At 38.5% G+C, this 19,378-nt stretch overlaps 2 protein-coding genes across 4 annotated transcripts in view; one reads left to right on the forward strand and one right to left on the reverse strand.

The window, feature by feature from the left end:
• sft2d2b (SFT2 domain containing 2b) lies at nucleotides 1-18,005 on the reverse strand. 2 transcript variants are annotated; one of them, XM_005932738.2, is made up of 12 exons: nucleotides 17,913-17,993; nucleotides 16,633-17,310; nucleotides 13,920-14,144; nucleotides 13,733-13,831; nucleotides 12,243-13,299; nucleotides 9,616-9,705; nucleotides 9,446-9,531; nucleotides 9,222-9,303; nucleotides 5,218-5,253; nucleotides 5,070-5,128; nucleotides 4,938-4,967; nucleotides 1-2,503 (listed from the first exon to the last, which is right to left on the reverse strand). In XM_005932738.2, exons 5-12 carry the CDS (start codon nucleotides 12,309-12,311, stop codon nucleotides 2,467-2,469), a joined length of 489 nt encoding a protein of 162 aa, XP_005932800.1. In that variant the 5' UTR covers nucleotides 12,312-13,299; nucleotides 13,733-13,831; nucleotides 13,920-14,144; nucleotides 16,633-17,310; nucleotides 17,913-17,993; the 3' UTR covers nucleotides 1-2,466. The 2 variants fall into 2 exon arrangements, with proteins under 2 accessions (XP_005932800.1, XP_005932801.1); XM_005932739.2 differs by lacking the exons at nucleotides 1-2,503; nucleotides 4,938-4,967; nucleotides 5,070-5,128; ... (2 more) ...; nucleotides 9,446-9,531; nucleotides 9,616-9,705 and having other exon boundaries at nucleotides 12,498-13,299; nucleotides 17,913-18,005.
• LOC102314683 (zinc finger protein ZFMSA12A) overlaps nucleotides 17,998-19,378 on the forward strand; it is an 11,368-nt gene continuing 9,987 nt past the window's right edge. For both annotated transcript variants that reach the window (XM_042224979.1, XM_042224980.1), the window contains exon 1: nucleotides 17,998-18,110. In XM_042224979.1, the coding sequence (XP_042080913.1) occupies nucleotides 18,107-18,110 (4 nt within the window). In that variant the 5' untranslated portion in view covers nucleotides 17,998-18,106. The remainder of the gene's footprint in view (nucleotides 18,111-19,378) is intronic.

The raw sequence follows: 19,378 nt of genomic DNA on the forward strand, positions 1-19,378 counted from the left end.
TTTCTTAAATACAGAAGCATTTATTGAAATAAAATCAGTAACAATTTCACAGTTTAACACTGCAGACAGACAAAACAAATACAGTTTTAAAAGAGTTAAAGTTGCACTAAAACATTTTGGCTAAGAATATTTTAACCTCACAACCTTTAAAAGTGAAAATGCAAGTTAAATAAAGGTGACCTGTTCTGCTCTATTCCTATATTTAATCGGGGACTCTACTTAAGTAGATCTGCATGATTCAGTTCAAACCAAACGTGAAGAGGAAACATCCACAGCTGTATTGTTAGAAAACAAAGTATTCATAGCTGTCAAAGTCTTTACTTTTACATAGGTCTATGTTATTATTTGAAACCTCAGCCATATTTTTTATGAGGGTCTGACGCTGTCATGGAACAGAAAATAAAGGAAAGCAGGAGAGGACCATGAAATCCATGACCAGTTTTAAAAGCAGCGTCCAGCATCTAAATTTCAGTCACAGCTCTGTAGTGTGGTTAAAAGTACTATATGACCGTCTGTAAGGCAACGCAAATGAGGAAAACTAAATTCTGAAGGGTTGATAAACCCAAAAACAGCTGTTCCAAATCTCAATGAAACTAAAACACATCTGGAAAAACTTAATGGAGAGTGGATTTAAGTCATTTTAACTCTTTTTCAATGAAAGCATTGTTTACTCGTCCATACTGAAATAAAATGAAATGTTGGACTGCTGTTTATAGACTGTTTCAGTTAAATATCTGCGAACTCCGGGCCCAGACGAAGAAAGCAGATCCTTAAATAAAGTCTAGAGGATAAATATGAAAACATTGACTCTTGGATGAGGAAAAATGTGCAAACCAATTTAAAAAGAAGCAGATAACCAAGTTCAAAGTGAGACGAAACAAAAGAGATTATGGTTTTTTTTCACCTGAGAAAAAGTTTGTTCTAACACGTGAAACTCTATGACCAAGATTTGGTATTAAAATCATGTAATCCTGCAAAAAATTTAATATACAAATTACAGTAAAGAAGAAAACACTTTGACTTTCAGGCAAAACATCCATTTAAAAAGTAAAATGATCAAAAGAAAAAGTGAGCGCACACCGTGTGGCGACAGAACGCTGATCCGTTTATGTGCAGCTGTGCTGGAAACAGCAACGAGTACCTAACATTTGATGCTCCTGAACGCAGTCGTGGCCACTATGGAAGCTTGTTTTCACCACTGAAAAAGACTTTATTAATGAATTGAAAATTAATTGCAAGTCAAAATTTCAGCTCATTAAGAAGTTGAAATTTTAAAATATGCAATTCTAGATTTTGAAATAATAACTTAGAGCTGCCTGTGATGGGTTTTTTTCTTTGCAGTTATGGAAACGAGCTTCCACAGACCAGAGTTTGTTTCTGTCTTGCAACAGAAGCCAAAAACAATCAAAACAAAAAAAAAAATCTAATCTGCATCGCCCCCTGGAGACTTGGCAGTAGAAATTCAAACTAAATATCTGGCAATGGTCTTTTTGTGAATGGAAAACTTAAGATGGGAATCAGATGAGCTGAATCAACAAACCCATACTGCACCTGAAATGTTAATTTGTTCAAATGTATGTAATGACTTCTTGCCACAGATACTGAGTTGGAAAGTGCTGTGATAACAACTTCAGGAAAATTGAAATTTTAGGACAAAAAACAAAAAAACAAAACAGGAAGATGCGAACATCAGTAACACTTCAAATCAATATTAAAATGAGAAGAGAAACTCGTGGGACCTGGTTTATCTCACATGCTAATGCAGCTGCTTCACTGAATTTTAAACTCATGTAAGAAAATACTGAGTGTTTCTTCTTGAGTTTTTATTTTTTAAATAAACATTTATTTTTGTCTTCAAGTCTTTATTGCCAGGTCAGACTCAAACCCTGGCCTCTGCATTTGGTATACGTCCTTTACTCTATATTAGAATAAAAGATTTATAAGGGGTTTACTGCCTGTTTTGATTGTTTGAATTATTAGTAATATGATTATCTACATAATATCCCCCCAAAAGCAAAGATTAATAAAGTTTTAATCATGTTTAGGTGATTTTTCTCATATTTCAGCTTAAAAAGATTTACTCAAATATTTTGCTGATGATTAAAATCATTGATTTCTGTTGACTAATTTACTAAACAAAGTTAAACTGTCACATTTTGATCTCAAACCCAGACGTCCAGCTCTACCAAAACAGTTTGATAATTATTCACTTAAGAGAATAGTTCAGTGAGTGAACACTTAGATCTGCGTACAGCTGCATTAGATGCTGAAATAAACTGTTTCTTTACTGCTGAAAATAAATAGAAACCAATTAAAGGAATTCAGGCACTATGAACTCTCCAGCTGCATTATAAACTGTTAACAAAAGCCTAACATAAACGCACCACTACCACCATTAAGTATCCTGTGTCCTGATTGGTCAGACAGGTAGTGACTCAGAGGGGTGGGAGAACAGGGCGGGGCTTCCTAGATGCATAGTGAGAATAATTTTATGATGGCATCTCTGAAAATGAAAGAAGGAGAAAAAAATGACACATAAAAGCATTGCAGATAAACACAAATGAACAAAACTACGCTGAAAAAAGTCCAGAAAAACTCCACTTTATTTTGCTTCAGTGCTTAAATGATCAGGTTCTGTCAGCAACTATAATGACAGAGTTTCACACAGGAATACTTTATGGCTCCATTAGTGTTAGTCATAGCTGTAGTGTTTCTTTTATCTATAACAGAAATGGTAACATGATCTAACATGAATGGTACTGGCTGTGAAAACAAATCTGGAGTTCCACAAAGCTCTATCCAGGGGACACTACTTTTTCCCTCCACACATGCTTCCTTGTAGATCAAATTACAGATGACTACAAAATCTTATTTTGCTGTGTTTCCACTTACAACTACTTATTTATGTAAAATGGCCTGCCACCAGGCTTATGGTTAAAAAGGCTGAATAGGGGTAATTAACCCTTGATGCACTTTTCTGAACTAAGTAGTTTCTGCCATAACCCCGCATTTCAGCCCTGCGTACAAAACAAAATGACTGTGTGTGCATCAGACATTAGTGATGCATAGAGAAGCTTAACTATCTATGAAGCTGTGTTTGGAAAAAGCCAGAACAGTTATCAAACCACATCTTTGAGATATACTGAGATGCAGTATATCAAAATGCATATTTAAGGGTAGAGGGGAGGAAAGCATTAAAGAGGCTTGTAGAAACGGTTTGGATTAACCTTGCTAATTCAATTTGCCCTATGCTGCATTTTGTTAGAGACATGATAATTGCAAGTGGGTTTAAATCTAGCTTAACAAAAAAAAAAACCATGGGTAATTACCACTGTTAAGTCGAGTATACAGAAAGGAAACATTGTTTTTAAACAGGGTACAGGCTGCACATAAATATGACCTGCATTTACTTAATATCGAGTATGAAAACTGAAATTTTAAATACGAACCTGCCATACAGAACCAAATGGTTGCAAACAACCTCGCTTCACCCTGGATCAGGATTTTAACGTTGATCAGAACTTTATGGAAAAGGTCTTTTGCTCCATGAGAAAAAACAAATCTCATGGACCTGCACTTACAAAATTCCTTGAAAATCTGGTGAAGTCCTGAATTTTCAGGCAAACTGAACATGTGTTTGACACCATGCAGTTTGCTTATACACCACATACAAGAGTAATATCCTGCCTCTGTGACAGAACTTAACTTTCTAACAGTTGGAGGAAAAATGGGTTCGTGTTTGACTTCAGCAACATATTTTAATCAGATATTTTTTTAAATAATTTGACATGAATAGAAATATTGTGTGCAGGTCTTGAGTTTTTAAACTAAGGCCTCAGCCAAGCAGGCTTGAAATGTCTGACATGCAGACATTCCTGGCATTAAAAACCTCAATATGGTTGCTTTGATTGCTAGCATATTGCTGCAATTGCCCACAGCTTGCATGGTAAATGGACTGGTTCTTATAAATCGCTTTTCTAATCTGCTTGAGCTTTGAAATAATTTTATACAACTTATATAAATTACCCATTGAGACACACATTTATACACAGTATCTTGCCCAAGGATCCTTTTGCATGCAGACTGGAGCAGCCAGAAATCGAACTACCAACCTTCCAAGTGGTAGCTCTACCTCGCATGCCAGCGCCAGTGCAAATGAAAGACTGAAAGTGAGCCATCTACATCTTCAGTTTCAAAGCAAAAGTTGTACTTTTCCAAATGTCTTAATTGCAACTTTTACTTTTAAGGGGAATGGTCTCCATTTTGAGTTTGCATCGCAGTTCTCTCGTTTCACTACTTCTGCTTCAGGGAGTTTCAGAAGGTTTATAAAGTTCAGAGCAACACGGCATAAAAACAACTTTGTTCCGGTAGCCGTGAATCAGAGGAACAAATTACAGCTTTTATACACTTCATGATAGAGTGTGGATTATTTATTATTCATTCTTCTTCATTATGTTATGCTTATCTGTTGTTTGAAAATGGATGACTCACCTACTGCAGACAAAGTGTATGTGCAGGCACAAACAAAGTAATCTGAACCTGAAATATTATCATGGCTATTATCAACATATAAGTGTCCGGTGCTTTGAATGCTCAGTAAGAGCAGAAAGTTAAATTAAAAACTATCTTTTAACCAACCTCGTGCTTATGATGGGAAATTACAGTCAAATCAAAGCCTATCACGTTAACAAAGCGTCTATATATCAAAGATCTTTCCGCAGAAAGGTCAGCTACTGTAAAAAACTTGCTAGGAAACATTTCTTCAATCAGAAATTTCACAGCAGCACAGGTGTATGTAGTACAAGTTATTCACTTTAAAGGTTAATACTTTTTTTATGCCTTCGAACAAGCGAGACTAAAACCAAACCGCCCGTCGCCATCATGTTTTTATCTCCCGAGGAAACGCACACTAGTGAGATCAGGTGTGTTTGTCTTACCTGGCGAATGGGATGTATGAGAGGCCGTACCTGTGGGATACAGCAGCAGCAGTCAGAGAGGTAACAAACAGTAACGTGTGTGTGTGTGTGTGTGTGTGTGTGTGTGTGTGTGTGTGTGTGTGTGTTTTCTACCAGGTGAAGGCCAGAAACTGCAGGATACAGAAGAGCAGAGCGAGGCCGTTGTTCTTCCACTGCAGAGACACAACAACACGAATCAAACACAAAAACAACACAACACGACTCGCTGCATCCAAACGTTTCATCGCAGTTTGTTTCTCACCCAGAACGCAGCACAGAGCGTCAGCACCAGACACACCTGCAGAGAGAGACAGTTTCACTCAGGTGGAGCTTACAGGTGAGTTTCAGCTACCTGTCGTTCATCAGGACGCCACGTGGCTTTTCCTGTAAATTCCTGTAAACTCAGTTTTTGGAGCATGTTTGGACAAATTATGAGAGAAATCCGCTTTATTAACATTGACAAAGCGAAAATGATTCACTCCGTGATTAAAAGATTGAATTGATCTTCATCATCTTCAGCTGTAACTTCATCTTCAGCCTTAACCTGGATACAGAGATAAGACACTTTAAACTAGATTTCATCCACAGTTAAATTTGCCAACGCAACACAAATGCAAAAAAACCCCAAAAAACAAAAAACAGATGAAAGCTACTTTAAGCTGCTCCCAGATTCACAGCAGGTAGATCCACGTGTTTGATTTACTGAATAAACCTTATGGGATATGCCTCTCATCCCACAATTGAACTACCTGTATATGTAAACCACTACACTACAGACCCACTAGAAACCTTAGACACAAATAAGGTAAATGCAAATGTGGATAAAAAAATGACTGAAATGTAAAAGTTATACAGAGAGGATTATTTTATTTTATTTTTTAAATAGGAAACCTGTTTTTATGCCCTCTACCTCTCACATTAGTCACACTGGTCAGGTTTTTATTTATCATTGTTTTAATGGTGTTTATTTTTGATTGGTTTTGTTGACTGATTTCACTGTGTTCTAAAATACTCCTGAACAAAAACTAGACTGGACTTCCCACTAGGGCTGGGCCATATTATACCGTTCACGGTAATACCGGTATAATGTTAGGCAACGATAGGAAAATGAAATATCGCGATAGAATATGAGTAAAACGCGCATGCGCTGTGCCTTTGTTTTCATACGCACATGGCCGATTGTTGAGTGAAACAGATGAACCAGAATTTGTTTTGTAAAAATGGTGCAACTTCAGTGATGTGGAACTGGTTTGGTGTTTGTCCATCAGATACACGACAAAGCACATTTTTTTTGCAGAACATGCAAGCGGCCGTTGGACTAAGATGCTCTTAAATCTGGGAGTAATCTGGGTCCTAAACTCCGTATGCTTCAGGTCAAACAAACACTGCAGCATCACTGAGAGTTAAAAATTGTCTAAATTCTTTCATTAATAAAACGATCAGCATTGCTGCTTTACCAGGTGAAACTATGAAGTTTAACTTCCAGGCATCCATGAAAACAAAATGTATTACATTTAACGGAGTTAGAAGCTAGCAGGAAGCTAGCGGAAGTTAGCTCGCTAGTTTCGCTAGTTACCTAAGCATGATATTGCATGTTCTGATTAGAGCAGGGCGATATGGCCAAAAATATTTATCACGATATATATTTGAAAATTTGCGATAACGATATAACTGACGATATAATTGATGCGAGACAAAATACAACTCCACAACATTACTAGCGCAAAAAGACAACCTTCCATTTATTTTCACTTAAACAAGAAGCTGGTTTTTATGTACATTAAAGCTTTATAAAAATGTAACAGTGCAAATGCAAATTCCTTGCTGAAAGTTTAACCAAAAGGCATTTCCAGTAGAAATGGGCTGACATATCCTGAGCATAACCATGTATAATATCCACTGAAGTTAAAAAGAGGTGCTTTGCAACATTAAACTGCAGTGTGCAGTACGTATTTTTCGGACCATAAGGTGCACGGGATTATAAGGCACATTAAGCGAAACAAAGCAGTCAGATAAATCAAACTTTATTCAAGCTTCCTCCACTTCTGTACCATTGATTCATTAATGTTGAATTACCCCCCTTCTGCTCTATTCCCATGTTGTTGCAGTATATTAATGATTAACCTCGTATTGTGGATGGATTATCTCAGTTGTTCTCCTGACTGAAGTTTGGTCCGTTTACAGCATCCTGCCATGCGATTGCATTTGTCTCTAACATCAGGAACCTTCACGTTAACTTTTATAAGTGGAAAAGTGTTAGTGTTCGTCCTCCAGCTTCACTGTTTATGTTATGCTAACATAGCTGTGTCGCTAGCGATCACGTAGCACATCATTATATACCAGCTAGCCCAACTTCAGTAACCCTACAAACGTCACTGCTGTTTAGTTTCCTGTCTTCATTTATGTTGGAAGTGATAGCAGAGCTGTACGTTTGAATTTTTTCAGAAATCTCTCAGTCAGAACATGCTATATCATGCTTAGGTAACTAGCGAAACTAGCGAGCTAACTTCCGCTAGCTTCCTGCTAACTTCTAACTCCGTTAAATGTAATAAATTTTGTTTTCATGGATGCCTGGAAGTTAAACTTCATAGTTACACCTGGTAAAGCAGCAATGCTGATCGTTTTATTAAAGATGAAAGAATTTAGACAGTTTTTAACTCTCAGTGATGCTGCAGTGTTCGTTTGACCTGAAGCATACGGAGTTTAGGACCCAGATTACTCCCAGATTTAAGAGCATCTTAGTCCGACAAATACGACAATAACGACGGCCGCTTGCATGTTCTGCAAAAAAATGTGCTTTGTCGTGTATCTGACGGACAAACACCAAACCAGTTCCACATCACTGAAGTTGCACCATTTTTACAAACCAATTCTGTTTCACTCAACAATCGGCCATGTGCGTATGAAAACAAAGGCACTGCGCATGCGCGTTTTACTCATATTCTATCGCGATATTTCATTTTCCTATCGTTGCCTAACATTATACCGGTATTACCGTGAACGGTATAATATGGCCCAGCCCTAGTTCTGACTGAGAGATTTCTGAAAAAAATCAAACGTACAGCTCTGCTATCACTTCCAACATAAATGAAGACAGGAAACTAAACAGCAGTGACGTTTGTAGGGTTACTGAAGTTGGGCTAGCTGGTATATAATGATGTGCTACGTGATCGCTAGCGACACAGCTATGTTAGCATAACATAAACAGTGAAGCTGGAGGACGAACACTAACACTTTTCCACTTATAAAAGTTAACGTGAAGGTTCCTCATGGTTAGAGACAAATGCAATCGCATGGCAGGATGCTGTAAACGGACCAAACTTCAGTCAGGAGAACAACTGAGATAATCCATCCACAATACGAGGTTAGTCATTAATATACTGCAACAACATGGGAATAGAGCAGCTGCCAGAGAATTCAACATTAATGAATCAATGGTACAGAAGTGGAGGAAGCTTGAATAAAGTTTGATTTATCTGACTGCTTTGTTTCGCTTAATGTGCCTTATAATCCCGTGCACCTTATGGTCCGAAAAATACGTACTGCACACTGCAGTTTAATGTTGCAAAGCACCTCTTTTTAACTTCAGTGGATATTATACATGGTTATGCTCAGGATATGTCAGCCCATTTCTACTGGAAATGCCTTTTGGTTAAACTTTCAGCAAGGAATTTGCATTTGCACTGTTACATTTTTATAAAGCTTTAATGTACATAAAAACCAGCTTCTTGTTTAAGTGAAAATAAATGATAGGTTGTCTTTTTGCGCTAGTAATGTTGTGGAGTTGTATTTTGTCTTGCATCAATTATATCGTCAGTTATATCGTTATCGCAAATTTTCAAATATATATCGTGATAAATATTTTTGACCATATCGCCCTGCTCTACTTCCCACAACCTCGGCACTGACTGGGGACCAGTTCATCTATAGCGCCAAGAATCAGTATCGGGCTTGAAATCCTACCATCGTGACAATCCTAGCTGGACCCCTGCTGTTTGTGTGTTCAGTTTCTTCCATCACTGTGTATTTGAGAAATTGCTCTAATTAAATCAACATGAGGACAGAACAATGAACATCTGGACTTCTTTAAGCTTCGTGAAGATGTCTCAACTTTCATCCAAGAGCTGAAGAAGCTTCTTGGATGAGAGGTGAAATCTACACGAAGCTTAAGTGAGTCCAGTAGCTTTCTTTTCAAGCTCCTTAGACTACCTTGATCTGGATGATTGAGAAACTTACAGACAATAATGAAAAGTTATTTGTTCTCACCAGCATGATGACGGTGGCGAGCACTCGCTCTTTAGCCCACATGGTCTTCAGCTGCCGGCACGGACCCATCAGGAACATGGTGCTGAAAAATAAAAAGATTTCGTCAGTCAAAGCTCTGATTTCTACCACTAGAGGACGACGTTTCCCTTCATAAAAACACTGAAGTCAATACCAGCCCTCAGTGATGATGGGTAATGTAGTATCAGGTTAGGTCTGCTTATTACCTGGACAGAGCGCAGATGTTTCCCAGACTGTAGAGGACAGCGAACACAGCGAGACCAAAGCCAGGGACCCACAACAAGCAGGTACCCTGATAAAGGAAAACAGGAAGTCACCACAGCAAATCTTTTGTCATAGAAACAGTAAACACAGTCCAGGAGTGTCATTTACTCACCAGGATGGAGCACACGACTCCTAAAACGAAGCAGATCAGGAAACCCTTCACCCGTGTCCCCCAGGACAGCGTCGATGCCTGATTGGCTCTCTGCACAGAATTTGTCGTCATTAGCATCATAAGGATCTCACAGACTAAATGTTTGCTATTGATGTTTATTTTTTAGTTGGTGACTTTAGTATTAAAGGAGTTTAAATTGAAGATTGTATATTGACTCAGAATTCATGAAATTGACATTAAGAGTCTTTAGGTTATTCTTCTTTGTGTCAAAGGCAAGTAACTAAAAGCTTTAAAGTGAATGAAGACTAATAACAGCTGTCCAAGGTGCTCAGGAACTTTTACTCGTGCACCATAGAGAGCATCCTGGCGGGAAACATCTTAACCTGGTTCGGGAACAGCACCATGCAGGACAGACGAGCTCTACAGAGGGTTGTGCGGTCAGTTGAGCGCACCATCCGCTCCGAGCTCCCTGACCTGCACTCAATCTACAGCAGGCGGTGCTGGACCAAGGCCAGGAAGATCGTGAAGGACCTCAGCCATCCCAACAACAGACTGTTCTCTCTGTTGAGGTCAGGAAAGCGATTCCGCTCCCTGAAGACCAACACAGAGAGACTGAGGAGGAGCTTCTTCCCGCAGGCGATACGGTCTCTCAATCACACCACCACACAGTACTGACCCACACATATAGTTCTTACACACACACTGGCCATTCTGGACATTGTTTTCACTTCATCACTTAAATCACTTTAAGCATATTTGCACTGCACAAGACACTAAATAATGTGGATTGCACAACACTGGTTACTACATTCTTCATTTCCGGTTAACACTTGTACAGCTGCTGTTATTGTGTATATATTTATTTATATTTATATTTCTTCATACATTCTTATATAGTTCTATATTGTGTATTTTGTTGTACAGTTATTTTATTTTCAACTTTAATTTATATATTTTATCTTATTCTTTCCCAGTTAAATTTACCCTTCATTCTAATTTGTGTTGTACAGTTATTTCATGTTTAACCTTAATTTATATTTTATTCCTTCCTAGTTAAATTTACCCTTTTTAATTTTTCATATTTATTTCCTATCTTATTCATAGCCTTTTCCTTTTTTGTTTTCTTTAGGTCACGAGCAGTTGTCCGAGCATTTCACTACATATCGTACTGTATATGACTGTGTACGTGACAAATAAAATTTGAATTTGAATTTGTTACTATTGTGACATTAAAGTGTAATATCTCAGAAACATTGTTCAACTAACATTTACTCTTCTTCAGTTAACCAAATTTAAACGGTTTTAGCACTTGTTTAGTGCAGGCGAGTCTAACACGGAACCAAAGCGTCCGATTCGACCCACTGGACGCTCATTCATCACTCCAGCTTTTCAATAAAAAGCACATTTGTTCATTTTGTGGCGATGCTTGATGGAAATGTTTGGCAAGTTCAAACCACAAAACCACCACTGCACCACCACTAAAAAAACAACTGAGGTAAAATAACATTGCCTTATTGGATAAAACAGACAAATTTTACCTGTTACTTAATTATTCAGCGAATCACAAATCTTAAAAAAATTGCAATAATATTGTATCGCAGGATTCCTGTTGATTCCCACCTTTAGTACCTGGGTTTAAAATCTCAGTTTTTCCACCTTTGCTGAGTCTGAAAAGGGAAAGTGACTCTTCACTAATCCTTTCAACTATTAATTTAAAAGATGATTAAGTGGGGAGGGTGTGGGAAAATGTGACACTTTAAACAGCTGCATATATTGACAATAGACTCAATAAGTGTGGGAAACTGAGCTGTTTTAATTCTCAGGCCGTCAGGTGGATGAGGTGACAGGTGTTTTACTCTAATTTAAGGTTAGAGATTTTTTAAATCCTGGTTATGGTTCATGTGAGCGTGAGCAGAAACTTCCATATACTCTTTAATGAGGGAGGTCTGTTGTATATATTTGAGCTTATGTGGCCTAACAGTTAAAATGAGTGTGACAGCCCTGGTTCTATCCAACAGATGTCAATTTGATGATAATAAAAACACAATCCCGCCCCGAAATGCACATTTGCGAGCCTCTAAGTATTTCAAATGTGGAAGTTATTAATGCATTGACTTCCTTAAGTTACAACTGTCAAAGTTATTAACTATCAAAAGTAACTTTATTGCCTTACTTCTAGTGCAGTTTTATGATTTGTGCAGAGGTTAAACAGCAAGAAGAAGCAGTTTCGCCTGAATTAACTATACTTTACATGAACATTTGCTTTTATCTTATAACACCAAGTATGCCGAATTAAACACTATAGGTTCCTCTTCGTTATATATCATCCATGTAATGATATCTATCTGAGAATAACCGGGACACTGAAGGAAAATTAAAATCGGTTCACTTCTCAGCCATGTTCTGCAGCGTGTTACTTTCTAAAAGCGCTTTTACGAAGGTTTACTCTGGATGAACATCACACATAATGTTTTCCCCTGGAGATCCAAGTCACACTGGATCTAAAAGTACCATTTTGAAGTCTGTGAGTTCACACCTGGCTGAGTTATATCTGCAGATTCTGGCACTACGTCCGTTTTAACAGGTTAATTTAGCGAAACCAGCTAACCGGCTAAAAACAACATCACCTCCAGTATGCCGCTCCCATCTGCGTTCCCATCATCCTGCCCGCTCAAAACCTTCTTCAATTTATCCATGAACTCCTTTTGTTCTTCAATAAAGGCGATAAAACGCTTCTAAAATTTCCAGAAGCTTCCCAAGCGCTGGAAGTTTCAGGTGTTTTGGGGCGGTGAAGTTACACCGAAGAGAAGAGCACATCAACAGGTGCAGCACTTCCGCCTGCAGTACCGCCCCTGGCCACAATGCACACAAAGGAGGCGCTGTTTCCTTCAGTTCATTTATTGGTAGAGCTCGTTCAAAATTGATTACAGAGATAACTGAGTGATTATCCGCAAATAAAATATAGGAATATTCACACCAAAAGACAAATGAAATGATAAAATATATAACAAGAAAAAAAAAAACCGAGCATAACAGACTAGCAGAAGAAACTATAATTAATTTTAGAAATAAAAAAAACCCAAACTTTTTCTAAGACTGGGAATTTGTTATGTCTGCACCATATTTTTCTCCTCGGACACAATTACATTTTATTTTAAAGTCATTACTGATTACTGTTAAAGTTGCCATAAAAAGAAGACAAAAAGAAAAAAACATACATGAGGTTATTTTGGTTGTTCTCCAGCTTCAGCGCTGGTCCTTTACTATATGACTTATTTGTATCACACTGAGACGATATGGGTGTTAAAACAGGGAATACACTCCCTTATTCTCAGGATAACCTGGTTGCTGAAGCCAGTGTGGCTCAAAATGGAGACAAATAAAAGACAGAGGATGTTTCCTTATATAAATACTGAGTGCTAATCTTTTTGTCTTTTAATCGATTAAATAACGTTTTGCGTCAAAAGTCAGGCTCCTCTTCTGATAATATTCTGAAAGACAATGATAAATTCACTGGGCTCTAATAAAGCGGTTATCCAATAAAGTCCAGTTTAACTGACATTTTTCTTGGTGATGTTAGGGGATTATGACCCTGCTGGAGCTCCAGTAAGATGGCTGTGGCATGGACACCTGAACGTGACATGTTGGACAGCACTGTTTCCTCCACAACCACTCCTCGATACACTGAGGAGAGAGAAGGCATGAGAGAGTACGTTACCATCATGGAGTCCTGGAGCACCAGCATGTAGAGGAACAAGACCATTGAGTCAAAAAGATGTCTTTGTAGTGGTTGCATCTTTTTCTCACTAATGAATGGCCTAAAACGTCTCAGAGGAAGACTGGACTAACATGTCTTTCATTTCTTACAAAATCTTAAAAAGGGGGAAATCAAACTTGTTTTAAACCTATTTTAGTGACTCTGTCATTGTATGAGTGTCTACAGTCATCTACTTGACCTCTTCAGTGTCATCCACCTTAGACAGGGCCTTCATTGGACCTCTATAACCCTCCAGGGTCCATCTGTCTGTGCTGAGTTTACTTGTGACCCGTCTATGGTTGCCCAACTTTTAACCCAAGAAAAGGTTTATGTGTTGATGTTGTTGCTGGTATGTGCTACCTCTTTGTGGAAGGTGTGTGTGCACTGTAGCTCTCTGGTGCCGCCAGCGCCGTTATTTAAGTCGTTATGACAGATCAGACACACACTATAAGCATCGCTCTGGAACACACAAACAATTAAAGTCACAAAGAGCCTAAAAACACAATTTAATTTTGTCTTATAAAAATCAGGAAGTGCGTCTACACACCAGCGACATGACGTTACGTCTTCTGAACTGTCCCCGCCTCTCAGGTGGCACAACCTCGGGGATTGTGGTTATGAGAGATTGCCTGCGCTCTGAGGTGGGCACAGCGGCCTCCATAGGTGATGGAAGAAGGCGGCGGGAGGAAGAGCGACGCAACAAAACCCTCGCCGTCACCGGAGCCTGAGTGGACGAGTGGAGACGAGACAGCTGCATGGCCGACAGAGTGGACTGAAGACAAAAAATCAATCAATTAATCAATCAAACTTGATGCAGGGAGCATAAACGCTAAATGCAATTCAAAGTAATTTACAGGCACAAAATGCTGAATACGAACTGCAAATATAGTATATAAGATCATAAAGCAAATTAAGGAGAAAAATATGACTAATAAAGTTAAAAAGTACACATTAAAGTCAATACTCACTATACAAAACTGAAGGATGATTTAAAAAACTGAAATGTCAGTGGACTGCTTATAATAAACATTTAACTCATTACTCTCTGTAAATATTTGCCTTCCTTCTTTCACACAGTTTTATTTCTTTGTTTCTAATTTTTTTCTGCCGTTAAAAAAAGTCTTGAACAAACAAAAGACTCACTGATCCAGTTATCCCATTAACAAAAAACAAACAAACATGTACCTAAAAGCTCCATTAGCACCTCTGGGAGTCTTTACTTCCCCTATAACCAAACTGCAAGGCTGAAGCTTAGAAAACAGTAAACAAGACATTGGTTTATGGATGACAGAGTGTTCATGAGCTGTGAACACCCTGAAGACTGAAAGTATGACTGATATAAACTGATACAACTGTTTTGTAATGGTAACTGCATTAAAACGGGCACCATTTGCTCCTGATCATCCTTCACTACAATGTTATGAAAAAAGGAAAGAGCTAGATGATAAAGTCTTGAAACAAGATATCCATCAGTCTCCTACTCGCTAGCCACCTCCTCCAGGACCTCTGAGGGGGGAGCAAGGTGAATCCAAGACAACTCGAGGACAGACCATCTCCAACTTCTTTCTTCTGGTTGCAAATACCTGAATCCCCTCACCTATGAGGCGTCCAGGATGCATCATAACTAGATGTCCAAACTACCTCAACTGGCTTCTTTCAGTGTGCAGGAGTAGCAGCTCTGCTCTGATCCCCTGTCTCAAAGGGAGACCACAGCCATCAAAGGGAACTCGTATCTTCTGCTTCTATGTGAGATCTGATTCTTTTAACTCTTTTTTAACTGCAACAGACAAATACAGTGCCACCTCAGTGCAGACACTGCACCAATCTGACTGTCAATCACGTGCTCCTCTCTTCCCTGACTTGTAAACAAACCCTGATATAAACTCCTTCACTTTGGGCAGCAGCTCACACCCAATCCATAGTCGGAACCCATTACAACACATTATTGTGAACTCACGGTCCCTCCAAGAGAAGGATGAAGTCACTTTGATTACTGGCAAAATTTATCTCTCTAAAAATTATTGAGATACATGATGATACATCAAGACACACGTTTCACGATATTCCAACAACATGAGTAGGGTTATCTTGCACTGGATTACAAATTTCTAGAAGTTGTTTGTGACATTAACCCAAAAAAAGCACAGACAATGTAACCACAGTTAAATTACCACACTGGTTAAAGGGCAGACATTCTTAATGCATCATCGGTTGCCATCCACTGGAATCTAAGAGCAAGCCCGGCACATTTTCAATTCCAGAGTCCTATGATGCTCTCTTCCAGTTATTTTTCTTGTGATATGTGATTGTTGTATTTTTCAGGGTAAATTATATAGTGGTGCAGAAAAGTAAATGGCTGTGTTTACCTTGTGGGATGGACATGAAAGGTCTCCATGCTTGTCTGTTGGGTTTTTCTGGTAGCAGGCTAAGGATTTGTTCAAGTTGGAGGCAAATTAGATTAATTATTAGGTTCCTGCCAGGTACTCTGATAGTAGCTCTATGGATTCTGGATACAGTCTGAATACATCAAAAAATAGACCTCAGCTGGGAAGCTAAGGCTTAAGTAATGTTTGCCAGATATCATCCCAAGTTGTTCTTACCCAGTGTGCTCTGGGACTGCCACCAGGAGCATCAGATGCCCACACCAGTTTTCAGACTGAACTTCTTCTGGTAGCCTGAGCACTATATCTTATCTTTGAAAGCAAGACCAAAGACTGCATCAAAAAAACTCTTTGGCTCCAAGAATTTCCCAAATTCCCAAATGCCTGTGGACAAGATATTGCAATGCATGAATTCAATTCTCATTACCTTCCCCATCATGGCAAGATGGGAAGCAGGTCATGCACAAGTTAAAAGGAGCGACTGACCACTGTATCCCAATTAGACCGAGTATCCACACAGCCAGATGGCCATGACCGTCTGGACTGAATGACTCTTCCTGAATGATAAAGGAGATGAACTTTTTCTTGACCTTGAAGACAGCACTTGACAAAATGAACAAAATCTCAACAAACAACCTATTACTGTCTGCTCTTGAGCTTAGGACTGTATCACTAAGGAATGTTTCCAATTTTTAAGTATTTGAAGAACTTCTTGTGCTTAAGTTCCTGTGATTGACGACTTGTCCACAACAACATTTGAATCTTAATTATGGCTCAGCATATCAAAGAAGGCAAGCATTAATGACTACCCCTCCCTTTGACCACACACTACTGCACTTTACAGTTGGTCTGGAGTTGTACAGTTACTGGTGTTCTTACCGGACATGGCAGTGATGCTCGGCGGCCCGACTTTACCGCTGCCGGAGGCTCCGGGCTGCTTCTGCTTTTAAGTCTTCCTCCCTCTGACTCGTCATCTTCATCTTCTTCCTCTCCTACTTTACTCTGCTGTTCCCCTCCCCGGTACCGCTGCATCCAAGCGTTGAAAATCCTGGCATCTTCCTCATCATCATCCTCTTCCTCCTCATCCTCCTCCTGTTCCTTATCCTCTGCTGTTAGAGCAAATGGGTCCTCGGGGTCCGAAAATACTTCAGCTTCTTCTCTGTCAGGATCCATTACGAGGATATGTATGTTTACCCTTGTGGTGCAGAACACTACAGCAGCAACAAACAGACTGTTTCCTGATAAAACTGTGGTGTAAATCGTGAAAAAGCTACAAGCACACTTTTTTAAAAGCTACAATAAATTATTTCAATGAAGAAACAAGAAACACAGCGGCTCATTTCCAGCATTTGGCAACCAGACGGCCATAGAGGAGGCCAGCAGGAGCCGAGGAGCCTCCAAGGAACGGGCCTGACTGTCGACCTTTCTCCACCCCCCGCAGATCCATCCGAAGTCCACACAAAGTCCGGCCTCCAGCTCTATTGTTTGTGTTTTCTGTATTTCGAGCGTCTCTTTGCTCTCTGTGCTGCTCTGGCCTGAAGCCTGTTAATCCAGGTACTGAAATCCAGGAGAGAGAGCAGGGAGATTACTGGACAGGCTTACAGGATCTGTGTCACTTCACTGCACCCCAGCTCTTTATTGATTAATGGTGTAATCAATCTGATAAATGTTGGAAACCAACACCAGCCCTGTGTGTTTTATTTTGGCTTAAAAAAAAATTCTAATTAACAATATAATATTTTATAACAAATATTTAAGATGGAACATCCTGCACCTTTATCAATGTACTAAAATGTATTTAAATATATATTTTAAATAACTGAAAATGCCTCATATCAGTATTCATATCAGTATTTAAACATTAATTGTAATATTTATTTAAATTACAAACAATTTCAACTAATGATTTTTTTTTAATTGTTAACATTTTTTCTTTAAAGTAATTATCAATATCAGATTTTGGATTTTAGTTAATTGATACAATTTTGTCCTAATCATGATTTTTGCTCTCTAACTCTTTATAGAATTAAATACAATCATATTAAATAAATAAAGTTTCTCAACTTGTTCAGGAGTGAACCTGCTGAGGAGGTAAAACGAGGATAAACTCTATTCTTAAGCACAAATAATGACCTTTAAGCCACACCTGTTCCACTCACCTGGATCACGGACGAAAATAAACCCTACTTCTACGCACGCGTGCACCGGATGTGTTTCTTTGGCTTTTCAAAAAAGGTTCCGGTATAAAGGGGGCGGAGCCGTCGGTAGCTGTAGTGTAAACAGTTAACCGTTAGCCTCTGTAGCTAACATTTTGGAAAAAATTGGGCTTACAGTGAGTGGGTTTGCACGCGGAATGGGTATGTGCTTACTACTCTGTTCTCTTATCGGTTATTTTGGTGCTCTTTAAAAATAAATCAGGATTTTTGTCTCTTTTGATAATTACCGAGCTATAGCCAGCTAGCACCAACTTGTGCGCATGCACCCATACTAACCAAACTCTATGCAAAAATTTTGCTTTTTAAATATGTTCTTAGTTTTTGAAACGTTAATCTTTATTGATTAGCCTCTACCAGCTGATAATAAGTCGATTGTAGCTACATTTTAATTCGGCGTATTTGTAACGCATCAAGCGTGGATTGCTTATGATAAAAGTCGTATATATCACTCTTCCACCAGGCCATCAGACTGCTGAACACGTCATAGACACCTCAGCTTCACTACTGGAACTTTAACATTATGCACTCCACACTGTACAGTAATGCCACTTGTTTGCACATATTCAACTCTGTATATTTATATATTTTATTATTATTATTATTTTTATTTTTTATTTTTATTTTTTACTATTTAATTTGTAAAATGTGTATACACACACACACACACACACACGTAGGAAAATATTTAGTATACACATCCAGAAATGCATATACTATTATATATATATATATATTGTACATATATTTATTAGTTTCAGGTCGGCCATTCTCGTATTTTGCTCGTTTGTGTTGTTGTGTTTGCACATCTCTGTTGCTTGTGGGGCTCGCACACAAGAATTTCACTCGCATGTGCTGTGCCAGTGTGCCTGCACATGTGATGTGACAATAAAAAGTGATTTGATTTGATTTGATTTGATAGCAGATGGCTGCTTGTATTTTAACGGTATTTAAACTGTTAATTAGCAGCAGTTTGGCTGTCATGTAAGTCACTAATCCCTGTATTGCCAACAGTGCATTCACAATAGTAGAATAAGCTGTAATTCACCAACACACCAATCATTTAACGATCACTAATGTGACTAAAGGTAAACATGACACTCCAAGGTCTAAATAAAGCTATATTATATCAAACTGTGCCGATTTAAAACTATATATTGTAATTATTTAGATGTATTTAGTGCGGTTTTATTAAATGCATTCAGTCGATCATAAGCATTGACTTTTAAAATGCTGAGACTTTTTTTTAACAGAGTTTGGTAGCTTCTTTTGTCAGGCAAACTCCCAAGTTACGTTTTTCAAACTTCTGAATTCTCTGGTTTAATCAGAAGATCTTCAACTTCCTGAAATATTTCCACCTCATTTGTTTACTGATAACAGTTTGTCTGTTTATAAATTGTAATAATTATCAA

This window comes from Haplochromis burtoni, unplaced genomic scaffold (genome assembly GCF_018398535.1).
Source record: "Haplochromis burtoni strain Fernald_Lab_line unplaced genomic scaffold, NCSU_Asbu1 Contig_157, whole genome shotgun sequence".
NCBI classification, from domain to species: Eukaryota; Metazoa; Chordata; class Actinopteri; order Cichliformes; family Cichlidae; genus Haplochromis; species Haplochromis burtoni.

What these genes read in the sequence shown, in the direction of transcription:
- sft2d2b (XM_005932739.2), bottom strand. Translation starts at nt 16,926, where the DNA reads ATGGATCCTGACAGAGAAGAAGCTGAAGTATTTTCGGACCCCGAGGAC. An exon ending in GAGCATCACTGCCATGTCCG is followed by an intron (nt 14,145 to 16,632) that starts GTAAGAACACCA and finishes TTTTGTCTTCAG; the next exon opens with TCCACTCTGTCGGCCATGCA. An exon ending in CACACACCTTCCACAAAGAG is followed by an intron (nt 13,300 to 13,732) that starts GTAGCACATACC and finishes CTCTCTCCTCAG; the next exon opens with TGTATCGAGGAGTGGTTGTG.